The sequence below is a fragment of the Peromyscus eremicus genome, chromosome 1 (assembly GCF_949786415.1).
Source record: "Peromyscus eremicus chromosome 1, PerEre_H2_v1, whole genome shotgun sequence".
NCBI lineage: Eukaryota > Metazoa > Chordata > Mammalia > Rodentia > Cricetidae > Peromyscus > Peromyscus eremicus.
The window spans coordinates 150,908,849-150,922,999 of NC_081416.1; the positions used below are offsets into that span (position 1 = coordinate 150,908,849).

At 39.3% G+C, this 14,151-nt stretch overlaps 1 protein-coding gene across 2 annotated transcripts in view; it reads left to right on the plus strand.

Moving 5' to 3' along the window:
• Slc17a6 (solute carrier family 17 member 6) overlaps window positions 1-9,905 on the plus strand; it is a 40,746-nt gene extending 30,841 nt beyond the window's left edge. For both annotated transcript variants that reach the window (XM_059253366.1, XM_059253368.1), the window contains 5 exons: window positions 1,956-2,105; window positions 6,631-6,763; window positions 8,079-8,189; window positions 8,561-8,688; window positions 9,570-9,905. In XM_059253366.1, coding sequence (XP_059109349.1) covers window positions 1,956-2,105; window positions 6,631-6,763; window positions 8,079-8,189; window positions 8,561-8,688; window positions 9,570-9,905 — 858 coding nt within the window. The remainder of the gene's footprint in view (window positions 1-1,955; window positions 2,106-6,630; window positions 6,764-8,078; window positions 8,190-8,560; window positions 8,689-9,569) is intronic.
• The last annotated feature ends 4,246 nt before the right edge of the window (window positions 9,906-14,151 follow it).

A 14,151-nucleotide genomic window follows, 5' to 3' on the forward strand; every position in this document is an offset into this window, starting at 1 on the left:
TATTTTTCTGGACAGTTTTAAAGTGTGTCCCATGAATGTGCCTTATTCTCTTCTGTAGAGATCTACCAGAGCTAACCCAATCAGCAGTGACTCAGTGACACTGCCCAACTCATGGTCATATTCAAATTTCTGATACACAGTCCACCTAACACCTGTAAGAATCATCCTGCCTGAGTAGTCTTTTGTAGTCACTTGCTCTGGGCGTGGATCCAATGAAAGATCACAGGTTACAGACAACTGTATGACTTAAATTTTTTTATGTTGTTCTCCAAGGAATAATTTTGAGCATGATATAAATTCAGAAAAACATAGGGATCATAAGTGGACAAGTTGCTGTCATAACCACATACCCCAGGCAGCTGAATAAACAGCATGTTGTCAGAATGCTATACTTCTGCTTGTAGCTCCCGGTGATTTTTAAGGCACACAGTAAGATAGTTGGGGGCTGGAGAAATGACTGCGTGGTTAAGAAAGAATACTGGCTGTTCTTCCAGAGGACTAGAGTTCAATTCCCAGCACCCACAGGGCAGCTCACAGCCCTCTGTAATTCTAGTTCCAGAGGATCAGATGCCCTCTTCTGGCCTCGGTGGGCACCAGGCACACGTGTGGTACACAGACATTGAGGCAAAATATGCATATATATAAGATAAATCAGTCTTTTAAAAATTAATACTTTTCTCTTCCTGTTGGGAAAGTGCTTTACCATATGAAGAATATAATTTCAGGGAAGATCTTGCTATGAGCAAAAAAGTACCCTCCCAGCAGGAAGAAACAGTATTGACTCTTATTTATTCCACACACAAAGGTATCCCAATGCACACATTCCTGTCTTTGGCCATGTTTTTTTATCTGTGAAGTGTTTTCATCATTTATGACGTACAGGATTAAGAAAAATTACCTGTCCCTTGGAGCTTACCTAATCATGCTGTCACAAAACAAGTACTCACCAAAAGCCAAAGTGTTTATTATATATTATTGGTAAAGGTTGCCCTCTCTCTTTTTGGTATTACATATATTTCTGTTCATCACAACATGAGTTCTTATTATTCTACATTTAAAGTGATTTTTGAATATCTGAGCAAGATAGTTTAAAACTAACAATTATGGGGTTCGACACTCAGGAGTAATTACTAAATCAGTCAAGAAAGTCTGCTTCCTGTGTTGATCATTTTATCATGATAAGGACATGATAAAACACTGAATGAGGTTATTTTAGGAGATTATTTCTTTGGCAGCTAGCTATAGTTTTGGTTTTCAAGATAAGGTAATTGAGAAAGTATTTGTGACTATGAGAAATAGTTTGAAGTCTAAAATATTAAGTGCATGAAATTTAATTTTTAAAGGTACTATAAACACAGAAAATCACCTCTGGGTATTATGTTCTTATTTTAAAAAGACTCAAGTGTCATAATTAGCTGGTAATGATGCCCTGGGCTGTACCTGGTGAACCTCAACAACACGGGACTGCTTAAGGAACTTATACTATGGTGTCATAAACATGTATTGATCTCCACTAACTGTCAAGGGATTTACAGATAGATGATAGATTAGCCAACTTCAGAAGAGGTGGGCAATAATGCATTGTTATTTTTGCTTTCTTGTTCAAGTACATTCAGCTTTAAACATTTTAGATGTCATAAAATCACTTATTTGGCAATATTTTGCTGGGGGGAAAACTGCTTTAAAATCTTAGAAATTAGAACTCATGGTTTTGGAATTTATTTTCTAAATACATGAATTTTGCATACTTTAAAAACTAGACTATTTAATCAGAGGAATAGACTGGTGTTTCATTTTCTCTTTTAATGAGTATTCACACACCTAAGGTTAACTGGGAAGCTGCCATTACCATCTTATCTCATACTCGTGCTCCAGCCCACGCATGTGAAAACTGACAGCACTAGATTAAGACTGAAAATGCTAAAACAGAGTAACACTCTTTTTTGGACTTTCAGAAATTCAAGACCCCGTGGAGGAAGTTTTTCACGTCCATGCCCGTCTATGCGATAATCGTTGCAAATTTCTGTAGGAGTTGGACTTTTTATTTACTGCTCATCAGTCAACCAGCTTACTTTGAGGAAGTTTTTGGATTTGAAATCAGCAAGGTATGTACAAGTTCACCTTATTAAAATACTGGATGACATCTGTATTTAAGTGAATATTCCTTCCTTTAGCCAAAAATTTGTCTTCTTCTAACCTTCATGATTTACTTCCTGGAAAGTGTGGTGTGTGTGTGTGTGTGTGTGTGTGTGTGTGTGTGTGTGTGTGTCCTCTACTCTATTCTGTTGCCCGCTAGAAATATCTCTAGTTCTGGAGATCCAGGCAAAAAGAATCTCATCTCTGCCTTCCTGTAGCTCACATCTCAATGGTTCTGAGCAACAATACAGCCCTTTCCCCACACTTTCCCTACAACAAATACAAAAACCTTTAGTTGAAGGCAATTGAACTGCTAAAAAGAAAGGTAATCCATTCCAATGGAATTGTGTTTCGGTTACTACCAAGCTCCTCCCCTTCTGTGTTCTCAGAGATCTGTCCAACTGAAAGAGATACTTAGCAAGTCAAAAAGCTGAAAATGTCCTTGCAATTCGTTCATCCGATGTAATTTAACAAGCATTTGTTGAGTCTATTATAGGACACTTGGTGTTATTTAGAAATACAATACTGCTTCTCTCCCCTAAATATTTGCAACTTTGTAATATAGACAAAATCATGTGTTACTAATTCACACACAGACAGTTTTGTTTATAGATACAGAAATAAAACCATTTCCAGATTTTCTGTAAGGGAGAACTCAACTTTAGGTACTCCTTTTGTATAGGGATATGAAATTCTAGAAGTTTCTTTCATATTCATGAATAACCTCATCTGGTAGACCAGATGGATAGCTGTCATCATTTCTGTTTGACTGATGGTAAAACAGAACTGAGGATAATTATTGAAATCACCTAAAGGTATATTAACTAGTTACACACTTAGGACATAGATACTCTATTTCTGTTCCAATCCCCTTTACAGTGTCATACATCGGGTGACCTATGCATCTAGTCACACACTTAGCAGGTCAGTGTTGAGTGCCAGCTCTGAGCTCTGTGTGCAGCTCTCTGCTGAGTCCTGAATCCATTTATCTTTGCTGGCAATGATCATGCCGTTTCTCCTTGTGTTGTTACATAAGTCCAGCTGGGCTTGGGCTGTTCACATTGTGTCTCTACTTGAAAGGCTATCGGAGAGCTGGGTTAGAGAAAGCCTGAGTCTGGCAGTTGCTGGCCTAAGAGCTCTTTTGAAGCAGCTGTTTCTAAGGAAACAGTCCCCCTCTCCCTGAGAAGAATGGCTGCTGTAGATCAGCCTCTTCTCCCTGGAGCTGATCAAACATTGTAGGGCAGCCTTGGGACCTCTGAGAGTGTCACACCTCTCAACAAAGACTGCTGGAGGTGTGAGTCCATTTTCATAATCTAGGACAAATGTGACACTCACAGGCTATTAATAAAGCCAGGATTTGTGGGGGGCGGGGGGAGTTACCAACTGATTCCAGTGAAATGATCTTCCTGGGCTTGTGTCTCCAATTAACTGAAAACACTTGAATAAAATCAGGGGTAGTTTGCAAAAAATAAATAAACTTACATGTGGATTGATTAATTCACTTTTTTTAAAGCTAAAATGCAGTTACATTATTTATGCAGCGTGGACTGAAGATTTTTATTAAACTGGTAAAAAAAATAATTTAAATTCTCCAACTTGAAAAAAATTTAGAGGAGGTCATGGTGGGCCTAGGAAATCCAGGTGTGTCCAGGTCATGTGGCTTTGAACCTAAGCTTTACAATGAAGTGTTGACCTACAAGTCGGGGGCTGAGTTTTGAATAATTATCATTCTATTTTCAGAAGTGAGACAAATTTTATACAAAATAATATGCATGCACAGAAGGTGGCTTTCCGGAACCGCATTAGAGTGGATATCCTGTAGACAGAACCACACAGGGAACACCTTAATCTTCATTCCAAGTATGCTTGGTTAAGACAAAATGAGTTCATGTGCATACTCACATGCATGCATACACTGTGTACAGCATTACAGAGTTATATATAGGACCTAATGTATGCACACACATAAGTGAACTATATTAGTTAACTCTGTGTGTGTGTGTGTGTGTGGGTGTGTGTGTGTGTGCATGCATGCATGTGTGTGTATGTGCATTTCCCTGTGGTGGTATGGAAGTATCTTCAGCTCCTCTGAGAATGGCAAATCAAAGCAAAGTCCATTCTAAGATTTTAACGAGCACTGTGAAACCTCAGAATGCAGGGACCAATCGAATGAGAGGAGACATTTGTTTCCGTTGGGTTCCTCAGGTGGCGAGGCCGTGCTTCCGAGCTTGGTTCAGGTAGAGCTGACACAGAAGAGAGATGAGGAGTGTGTGAGGACCTAGGAGCACTAAGAACAGGTGATAGACGAGAAGCAGCCATCTTCCTCTGGTAAAACCTTAAAACAATGAGCGAACGAAAAACAATCCAAGAGGGACAGATCAGTCAGAATTCGTGAAGTAATTATTCATCATAAGTCACCAGAGCTGAGAAGACCTACACATAAATAACTTCCCGGAAATTTTGCCTAAGAAACTGGAAGATTCCATACTTCAAGAGCTAAAACGGGCACCAAAACTTACCTCTCAGCGGCCTCTAGCTGTTAGCTCCTTGCACTTTTATTCCTGACTCTGCTGAAAGAGGAATAAATGAATGTTTTTCTCTTTGCTCTTTGCTAATGCAAAGTGAAAAAAAAAATGTTCGTTGAAATGAACAGTACATAGCTGAGACTGCCCAGTGCAAAGCTTTCTTTGGACGTAAAACCTCTCATGTGGACAGGAAACGTCACTCTCAAGCAGAGAGCCTGCATTTGTAAAATGAAACATGACATGGGGTCCTGGGAAAACCTTACACATGTTTCAGGATGTGTCTCTTCAGCACCTTCCTGATTTACACTGAATTTTGATGCATACCTAGGGTGAGGAAGAATGAAGGACCATTGTACTTTTTCCAATATGTTGTTCTCAAAACCGAGAATATTTTCCATAGACTCAATTTACCTTACATTTTTATTTGTGTCACATTTACTGAACACCCACATGTAAGCAAATAAGCACACTTACACACAATATCGGATTTAAATTCCCCTTTCTTTCTCAGGTGGCATAGTTGCTGAACATATACACACTCAGAGTGCAGTCTTTGGACGTGGGTAGAACTATTTAAAAATTGCCCCTTTCCATCTCAGTTTCCTCATTCAATAATAAAATTATAAAAACTCCCACCCTAAGTAGAAGAGAGAATCAACAATTTAAACATTTAATCCATCTCGGAACACTTCCCTCTCTCAACTAGTCATGATCATAACAACATTCTATATGTCATTGTAAAATAAAAAATTTCAAACCTGCGTCTCACATCTCCAATAATCCACTGGAAGATATGCTTAAACACAAGCAATACATCCCAGCACTTCCCTTGTCAGAAGTTGTGCTTCAAAAATATACTCCAGTGAGGACATCCATTCATGTGGCAATAGCCCATTTAAGTGTGTTTTTTTTCATATGTTCTCTCCCTCAATTGTGGGGGTACCAGCCCCCACTTTTCTGACCAGGGTACTCTTGAGCAGGTAGAAGTGAGGAATATGTAGATAGAAATATAGAGGAGATAGGCAGACAGAAACACAGAATATCCTTGGGAGAGCCTGGGTCAAAACCCCTCAGCCCAGAATGTTCTTCAAAAGGACTTTATATAACAATGCCAAGGGGAGGGGCAAAAGATCTCCCCCTTGCTAGATACAGCCAAGTGTAGACCCTTCCAAACACCTGGTACTCAGGCCCATGGCCCAGTCATCCTCTTATGCACCCCTGCTGGGTAAAGCCAGTAGGAAACCTAGGTGGGCTCCAACACTCAATACCTAGGGAACTGTCTCTTGTTCATAGTTGATCGTTAAAAATGTGTGTTCAAGGCATACTAGATTTGGGATTGTCCTAATTTCTATGAAATCAGTTTAGAGGCTGCATACCACGGTGTAAGAATATGACTGGATTTGACAGCAAATGAGTCAAATTGAAGAACTCGTGTGAGGTTACCATAAATGAAATCTAGGCTATGAAATTTAGAAGAGGTGTCTTAAAATGTAAATGTGGAGTCTTTCACCTTTTGAATAAAATAGAAAATTTAAATACAGCGTTTTTGAGGGTCAAAGGCATCTTTTCCTCCCTAGGTCTCTTCCTCCGCCTTCTTCCTCTCATTAATGATGCATTTGTGCAAACACACTTAAGGATACGAAACGGATAAACAAGTGTGACTCACTCACTGACAAGATTCAGGAAGGTCGATTCATGAACTCAGAACACACTGAATCACAATGTAGCAATAAAATTTTTCTTTCTTTAAGAATACAGAAAAAGGATCAAAGTAAATTTACTTAGCTTTTACGATTTGCTCTGTGGACATTACTGCTTATTCTAAGAGAGTGAGTGTGCATTTGGAAATAATGCTTTGCCTTCCTTGGCTCATAAGGAGCAGATGAAGACAGATACAGAAAGCCAAGGTCACTCAATTGCCCACTTCCTTTATTCTCTCAAACATTTCTCCCCCTCTGGCTTTTGATAGGTTGGCATGCTGTCTGCGGTCCCACACCTCGTCATGACAATCATTGTGCCTATCGGGGGGCAAATTGCAGATTTCCTAAGAAGCAAGCAAATTCTTTCAACAACTACAGTGAGAAAGATCATGAATTGTGGTGGTAAGTGTGTGTGGAGTGGTAAGCATATGTTCCTGTCTGAAGGTCCTGTGATCTACATACATGAATATGATTTCCTGCATATGTTAGATTACTTCGTGGCAGTTAGACATGCATGTAGTGAATTTCAAATCATTTCCCATGGCCAAGTTTTTCAACACTTATTATAAGACACCACTGAACAAAGTCATTTTTATATATTGTAACTAAATCTCTAACTACTAAAACTTCAGATTAATTTGGGCTTAAAAAGCACATAATGAATGCCCCGATAATCTCTGGCATAAATTACTAGCATCATGTCTTTCTGAGGTAGATTGTCCAAATTGGTATGAATGAGAAATGTTAGTAGTCTTGGTTTACTTGTGAAAGTTATACTGTAATTTTATAATATAAAAAGTTACACTATAATTTTATACTGTAATTTTAAAAGTTATAGTAATTATGTTGGGTTTAGTCTGACTTAGTCTTGTACAGGTTTTATGCATACTGTCACAATGGCCGTGAGTTCATATGTGAAGCTGCCCCGCTGTGTCTAGAAGATACTGTTTCCTTGTGGTCATCCACTGCCTCTCTCTTACATTCTTTCTGTGCCCTCTTCCATAATGATCCCTGAGCATCTGAAGGTGCGTGTGTGTGTGTGTGTGTGTGTGTGTGTGTGTGTGTGTGTGTGTGTAGTACATATGTTCTGTTTGGTGCTGAGAATCCTGTGGTCTCATTCTCTACACCTTGCTCAGTTGTGGGTCTCTGTGCTGATGATGATTTACTGGAAGCAAAAGATTTCTCTGATGAGGGTTGAGAGATAAGTAAATATGTGGGTTTAAAGGTAAGTCATTAGGAGTTGGCCTAATAGTTTGTCGATTTAGCAGAGTAATAGCAGAAAATTCTCCCATAGGCCTATGACTTGTCTAACCTCAGGTTCCTGGCCAAAAATAGTGCCACATATGGGTTAATCTTGTGAAGTAGGATTTAAATTAAATCAGTGATTGTTAATCCAATAATGTTTATGGCACTTTTGCACTGAGAAGAGATGAGCACCATGTCCCACCCCTAGCTGAGGAGACATTGGTAATTGATAGTTGCTGGGAGAGGGAGAATCAATTTTCTCAGAGTGTAACTCCTAAAAAGTTGACCATAATCCAGTGGAAAGCCACATATCCAAGAATTTATGGGTACCACAAATTTGACTTGATAGGCTTAAAAAAAAAGGACACACAATTGGGTGGGTAAGGAATATTTGGGGAGGAGATGATTATGATCAAAATACATTGTAAAAAATTCTCAAAAAACTAACACTCTCCTGTGCTTGCCTCCAAAGGTTTTGGCATGGAAGCCACCCTGCTCCTGGTTGTGGGCTACTCTCATACTAGAGGGGTGGCCATCTCCTTCTTGGTGCTTGCAGTCGGATTCAGTGGATTTGCTATCTCTGGTAAGAGTCATCCTCTTTGTCTGTATACAACATTCTGATTTCACTAGTAATTATCTATGTGCTGAGCAACAGTTAGAACACTGAGAAACATCATTTAGGATTATTATTGTTCACCTTTCACCTTGCTGACTGTTTCTTTCTTTATTGTACTTGATCAATTTGCTAAGAGAATGTTTGCAGTGAGCCATAATAAGTACTGGAAAGGAAAATGCACATCCTTTCTTTCTCATCCTGTCCTTGAATGGAGTTACGAAAAGCACATGGTATGCACCCAGTGTCTTTTGGGAAGATGTGATCTGATCTTCTGTACCAGGTACTTGCTTCTTAGAAGTTTATACTGCCTTGAGCCAAAGTTTCTGTGTATATTTCAGGCTTCAATGTTAACCACTTGGATATTGCTCCAAGATACGCCAGTATCTTGATGGGCATCTCAAATGGCGTTGGCACACTGTCGGGGATGGTCTGCCCTATCATTGTTGGTGCAATGACAAAGAACAAGGTAAGAACGAGAGGGGTCCCATCGTAGAAGATTCTCTCCTGTGGTTGGGAAGGAGCTGTGGTGTTCTTGGAGTGCTCTGTCCACTTCTACGTAGGCAGGACAAATGAAGCCCAGAGAAACAGATCTCTGTAGCAGCTCTGAGAAGGTCCACCTCCCCAACTATCAGGCAAGGTGTTTCTCAAGCCCTTCCAACAGCCACAGGTTACCTATTTATTTGGAAGTGTTAAGTAGCCAAGCTAGGGCTTTATACAAAAAACAAATTGCCTATTTCTGATCTCCCCATTGTGACAAGAACATCACCCCCAAGCCCCCAAAACCTTTGCTCCTAGATTATAAAATAGACAAACAGTCTTCCCCAGCTTTATTCATTAACCTCAATTCAGATTCTAAGGCAGTTTTATGAGGAATGCTATTATTAGCTGTCCTCATATGTATATATAGGGCTTCAGATTTGAGGTTTTACAGATGGAAATGAAGAGAATGAATAAGAAAGACAAGCCAATGGAGAGCTGGCTGAGCTAGTGCATGCCTATCCCTTCAGCAGTGAGGGGAAAGAGTCAGAAGAATCCTCAGTTCAAGACCAGTCTCAGTTACAGAGTGAATGCCCCCAACCAAAAAAAGATAAAAAGCTAAAGAAGGATTAATAAATGTAAAGGAATATTCTTGAACTCAACAGACTAGAGATATATTTGAGATTTTATTTTCAAATCTTTATCTTAAAATTTAAATAATAAAACAGTTTTATTTCAAAGTGTTTGCTTGACATGGGTAACCCCAAAGGTAGCGCCTCCTCACAAAAAGCATGATGGCCGAGCATGCTCCCAGGGCGGCTCTCCAGTTATGGAGCTTTGCTCTCACAGTGCCCCCTTTTCTCACCACAGTCCCGTGAAGAGTGGCAGTATGTCTTCCTCATCGCTGCACTGGTCCACTACGGTGGAGTCGTATTTTATGCAATATTTGCCTCAGGAGAGAAACAACCTTGGGCAGACCCTGAGGAGACAAGTGAAGAAAAATGTGGTTTCATTCACGAAGATGAACTGGACGAAGAAACAGGGGACATCACGCAGAATTACATAAATTACGGTACCACCAAGTCTTACGGCGCCACCACCCAGGAGAACGGAGGCTGGCCTAACGGCTGGGAGAAGAAAGAAGAGTTTGTGCAGGAAGGAGCCCAAGATGCATACAGCTATAAGGACCAAGATGATTATTCATAACGAAGCTAGTTGCTCGATTCATTTTTAGTGTTGTGATCGAATTAATTGTGATTGCACAAAATCATTTTAAAAAATGTGGTGTGAACATGTTAACATATCAACCAAGCAAGTCTTGCCGTTTTAAAAAAAATATATGAATTCAAAACAGACCATGAGATTCCTATCAAGTGCAATCTGTGGAAGTTGTCACGTTATATCATTTCCAATGAGGTCGTTCATCCTTCCGTTTGTGATTTAAAGGTTTACTGTAGATATAAGTAGGTGTTCGTTGGATCCATCACCATGTTAGAGAGCACAACTAAAATCGTTGGCACGTGTCATCCTACAGAAGTTAGGAAGCCAAAGCTACTTGATCATGCAAACTGCACTTATTTATTTATTACACTGGACTGCAAAATATCCCAGGGAAATCCTGTCTACAGACATAGTGAGATTGGAAAGTTGGTTAGATCGGGTATTGACTATAATCATTATATGTATATCATGGATTGGCTCTATCTTTTCATTGAAGAACTATATTGTATACTAGCAGCTAGCAACTCGTACTGAATTGTTATTAGGAGTGCACAGTGTGTGATATTTTGTGATCTTCAAAAAGCTTATCTTGCAGTGTTTTGTGAAATGCTTGGGCACAAACACTTATTTTTTATGAAAGAGAACTTGTAAAGGGAGGAGTATGCTCCATGCTCTCCCATTCATTACCTGACAGTATCAAACCCCTCACATTTCAATAAAATTCAACTTTCATGTAACATATCACATAACTTTTTTTGCAAAAAACTATAAGAAGAAATAGACTTCAATGTATTTTTTATTACAACTTTGTACTGGTTGTAACTTACATTAGGAAAAATTGATTGATATATATATATAAAATCATAAAGAATCTAATAAAAATTTACTATGAAGCTGTAGCCCTTAAAATGCAATATTAACAACAAAATATATAGAAAATGATTTAGATAATCTTCCTTGATAGCTAGAGACTATATGAAACTCATGCCACAAAGCTATATATAACATGAAAAGATAAACAATAGAGATTCTATATGTAGACAATTTTATTATCTAATATCCCATTTAAGAGATATTTGTCTTGAGTATATAGGACAAAATATATTGAAATTATATCTATATCCCTGTATATCTTATACATATCCACTCACACAAACATAACAAATACTTTTCACACAGAACCAAAAATAGCATACACCTAATGTTGGGTTAGGGGACTGCAATTTCTACTTTCATAGAGTCATAGAATTTTAGATGGGAAAAAAAGGCATTTTGCTCGCCATTTCTTAATATATTTCAACAGGAACTGCAACATTTGTGTACCAAGCAATAAGTGCAAAGCTTAGAACCCCCTGTTTGTAAATTATCCCTGTGTTGCTTGTGGTAGCAATGATTTATTTCTTTTAAAGAAGTTAACATCCGAATTCTTTATAATGTTCTGCGGTGATAAGAATGCATATCCCAATTTAACGCAAAATGTCACCTGGTGTGTTTCCGTGTCTGCTCTGGGTATTTGATCTGTTCAGTGTCCTGTGCTCTTGACTGGAGGCCCTGCTACTGCGAATAGAACATGAAGTTTGTTTCTAAATGCAAACCACTCCTGACCTTAAGAACCTGAAACTCCTCTCTGCTTTGTGTCGCCAAGTACTGTCACGTGATCATCGCCTTTGCTGTGCTGAGTAAAGAGATGTGAACTGTCATTTTGTTGCTGCAAAACAAGTGTTAATAAAATGTTCTATTTACCCTTTTGTAAAATCAGTACATTCATTTCGGGTTGACTCGATGTGCAGCTTCAAGGCGTATGTAGCTTATGGATGTTCCACTGAAGCCAAATATAGGTTCCACAGTAATAGCCTTGTTGGTTAGTACCTTGGGATTCAGTACTCTTCCTTAGATGAGGAGACCTGATTATGTAGGGAGAGTTAAAGCTGAGAAATACATCTCTGAGTCAAACTCTATCTTTCAATGACTGTGTCATCACAGCCGCTGCTAAATTTAAAGCTAAGTTTGGAAATAAACTTCAGCTTGTCAGTTCAACACTGCCACCTCATTTTCATTGCCCACGTAGCCTGGACTAGATACTGCCAGTCATTTTTAGTGACTGTCACTGGTGTTATGTAAACCTACAGTCGCTCTCTAAAGCAGGCATTCATTTATTCCAAGTTTAGACATTTGTAAAAAGGAGCTTGGAAAGCCCAAGTTTGCCAAAATAAAATAAAGCAGTAACATTGGATGTGTTAGTCAAACTATTCAGCGGCGAGCGAGACTGCCCATGGAATGTGTGTGTCATGGGAAATGCAGTCAGAGCTCAGAGTCCACGTTTCACAGATGTGAAAACAAAAGCCTTGCTATGTTTCTCAATCTATATAGAATCTGGTGGAGGTGGGGTGGAGGTGAGGGAGATGGAGAGGTGGTTCAGTACCTAAGAATACATGCTGCTCTTCCAGAAGCCTGGAGTGCTGTTCCCAGCACCCATGTTGGATGGCTCACAACAGCCTGTAATTTGAGCTCCATCTAGGGGATGTGGCGACCTCTTCTGGAATTGGTAGGCACTGCACTCACATGTAAGAACACGTGTATACACACACACACACACACACACACACACACACACACACCAAATTTCAATGAAATATTTAGAATCTGTGTGTGAAACGAACATAGAATCAGACTTCTGATACAGTACTGCGTAAAGCCTTGTGTGACGTGTTATCTGACACTCCTTGTTTAATAGATGAGAGCACTGGAGTCTGGAAAGAAGATGGATCCTACTTGGTCAAGGCAGCATAGATATTGCCAGACGTTTTAAGCTTTGGAATAAATTATAGTTGAGTGTGCTATGGTTCTTAGCCAGTTTTTCATTGTGCATAGTGATTAAATAGGCATTTGTCAGTTCAAACACTAACTACACACCCATGAACTCTGATAGAGTTTATGGGATTTAGAAGTGGAGGGATATAGATGTCCCCCTGGCATCATCTTCGTGAGGAGACAGACACCAGACCCAGCCTATTGCTTATGGAGGCTCACACACCATCTCTTTATATCTTGAAGACAGCAATGTCTCAACTCTAGCAGCCTACACTCGCCCAATTCTATGGCACAAACTGTATATTTTCTCTAACAATATCGTTTCACAGCTGGCTCCAGAGCACCTTCGTTTTTCTCCTCTTGTTCAGGCAGCTCCCTCCCCACTTCCTTTCTCCTCTTCATCCATTCTTTTTCTGCATTTTACTCACCATCATGATGTGCATCCAGTATTTTGCATCTCTGACCTCATTTCCCTCTCATATGTACTTTCTAAAACTGAAAAGGCTGTTTCTGTTGTTAGTGTTTCTATTTTCTAAGTAAGAAATCACCCCTAAGATAGTACTTAAATTCCTGAAGATTCTGCAGACTAGAATCCAGACTGTGGCCACTGCAAGAACTTCCTTTTAATTTTAAAGTCCTTTTAATCCCAAATACTACAAATCCACTACCAGGCCAGAAGCTTTGTTATGTAAAAGTCATTGTTAAAAGCAAATTCTCAAGCCTGTAAACCCAGCTCTTGGGAGTCTGAGGCAGGAGGATTGCTTCAAATTTGAGGTGCTAGTTCTCTGAACTGAGTCAAGAAATAGGCTCCATCCTACTCAAGGAGCCCCACAACAGAAGGAGAGAACTGATTCCCTCAAGTTGATCTCTGATCTCCACAAACATGCCAATATGTAAGCCAAAAAATATAACTGGTGCTAAATAATAAATATTTATTAAACCATCATTCACAATGTACAGGAAGAAGACAAAGATGTGACTTGTAGATAGTCATAGTTGCATCTACAGAGAAGGGAGACAGGGCATAAATCAAATTTCATATTTGGCATTTTTACTGGAACTACAGTAAATATGACAGTGTCAGTATTTGTTCTGGAAATTCACATAAAGATTTTAATTATATTTTTCTTGACTAGTATTTTTATAAACAAGAATTATTAAGCTAGATATGACATTTCCCCTTCGTAAACAAGCCTTATTTCTCTCCAGTCTTTTTCCTTATTTAGTTTTATCTCTGAGTTGCCAATTGTTGGGGACCGATTCCGGACAGTGGTGTCCTTACTTTATCAAACCTTACAAAGGCAGGAAGTTCCTGGCCTAACCCGCGGGCTGTACAACTTCCTGGAGTACCTGCTAATCAGCCAGCTGCAGGGGCCTGGGACCAAAGTGACCTCACCCTCCCTTAGGAATTTTCCATCCT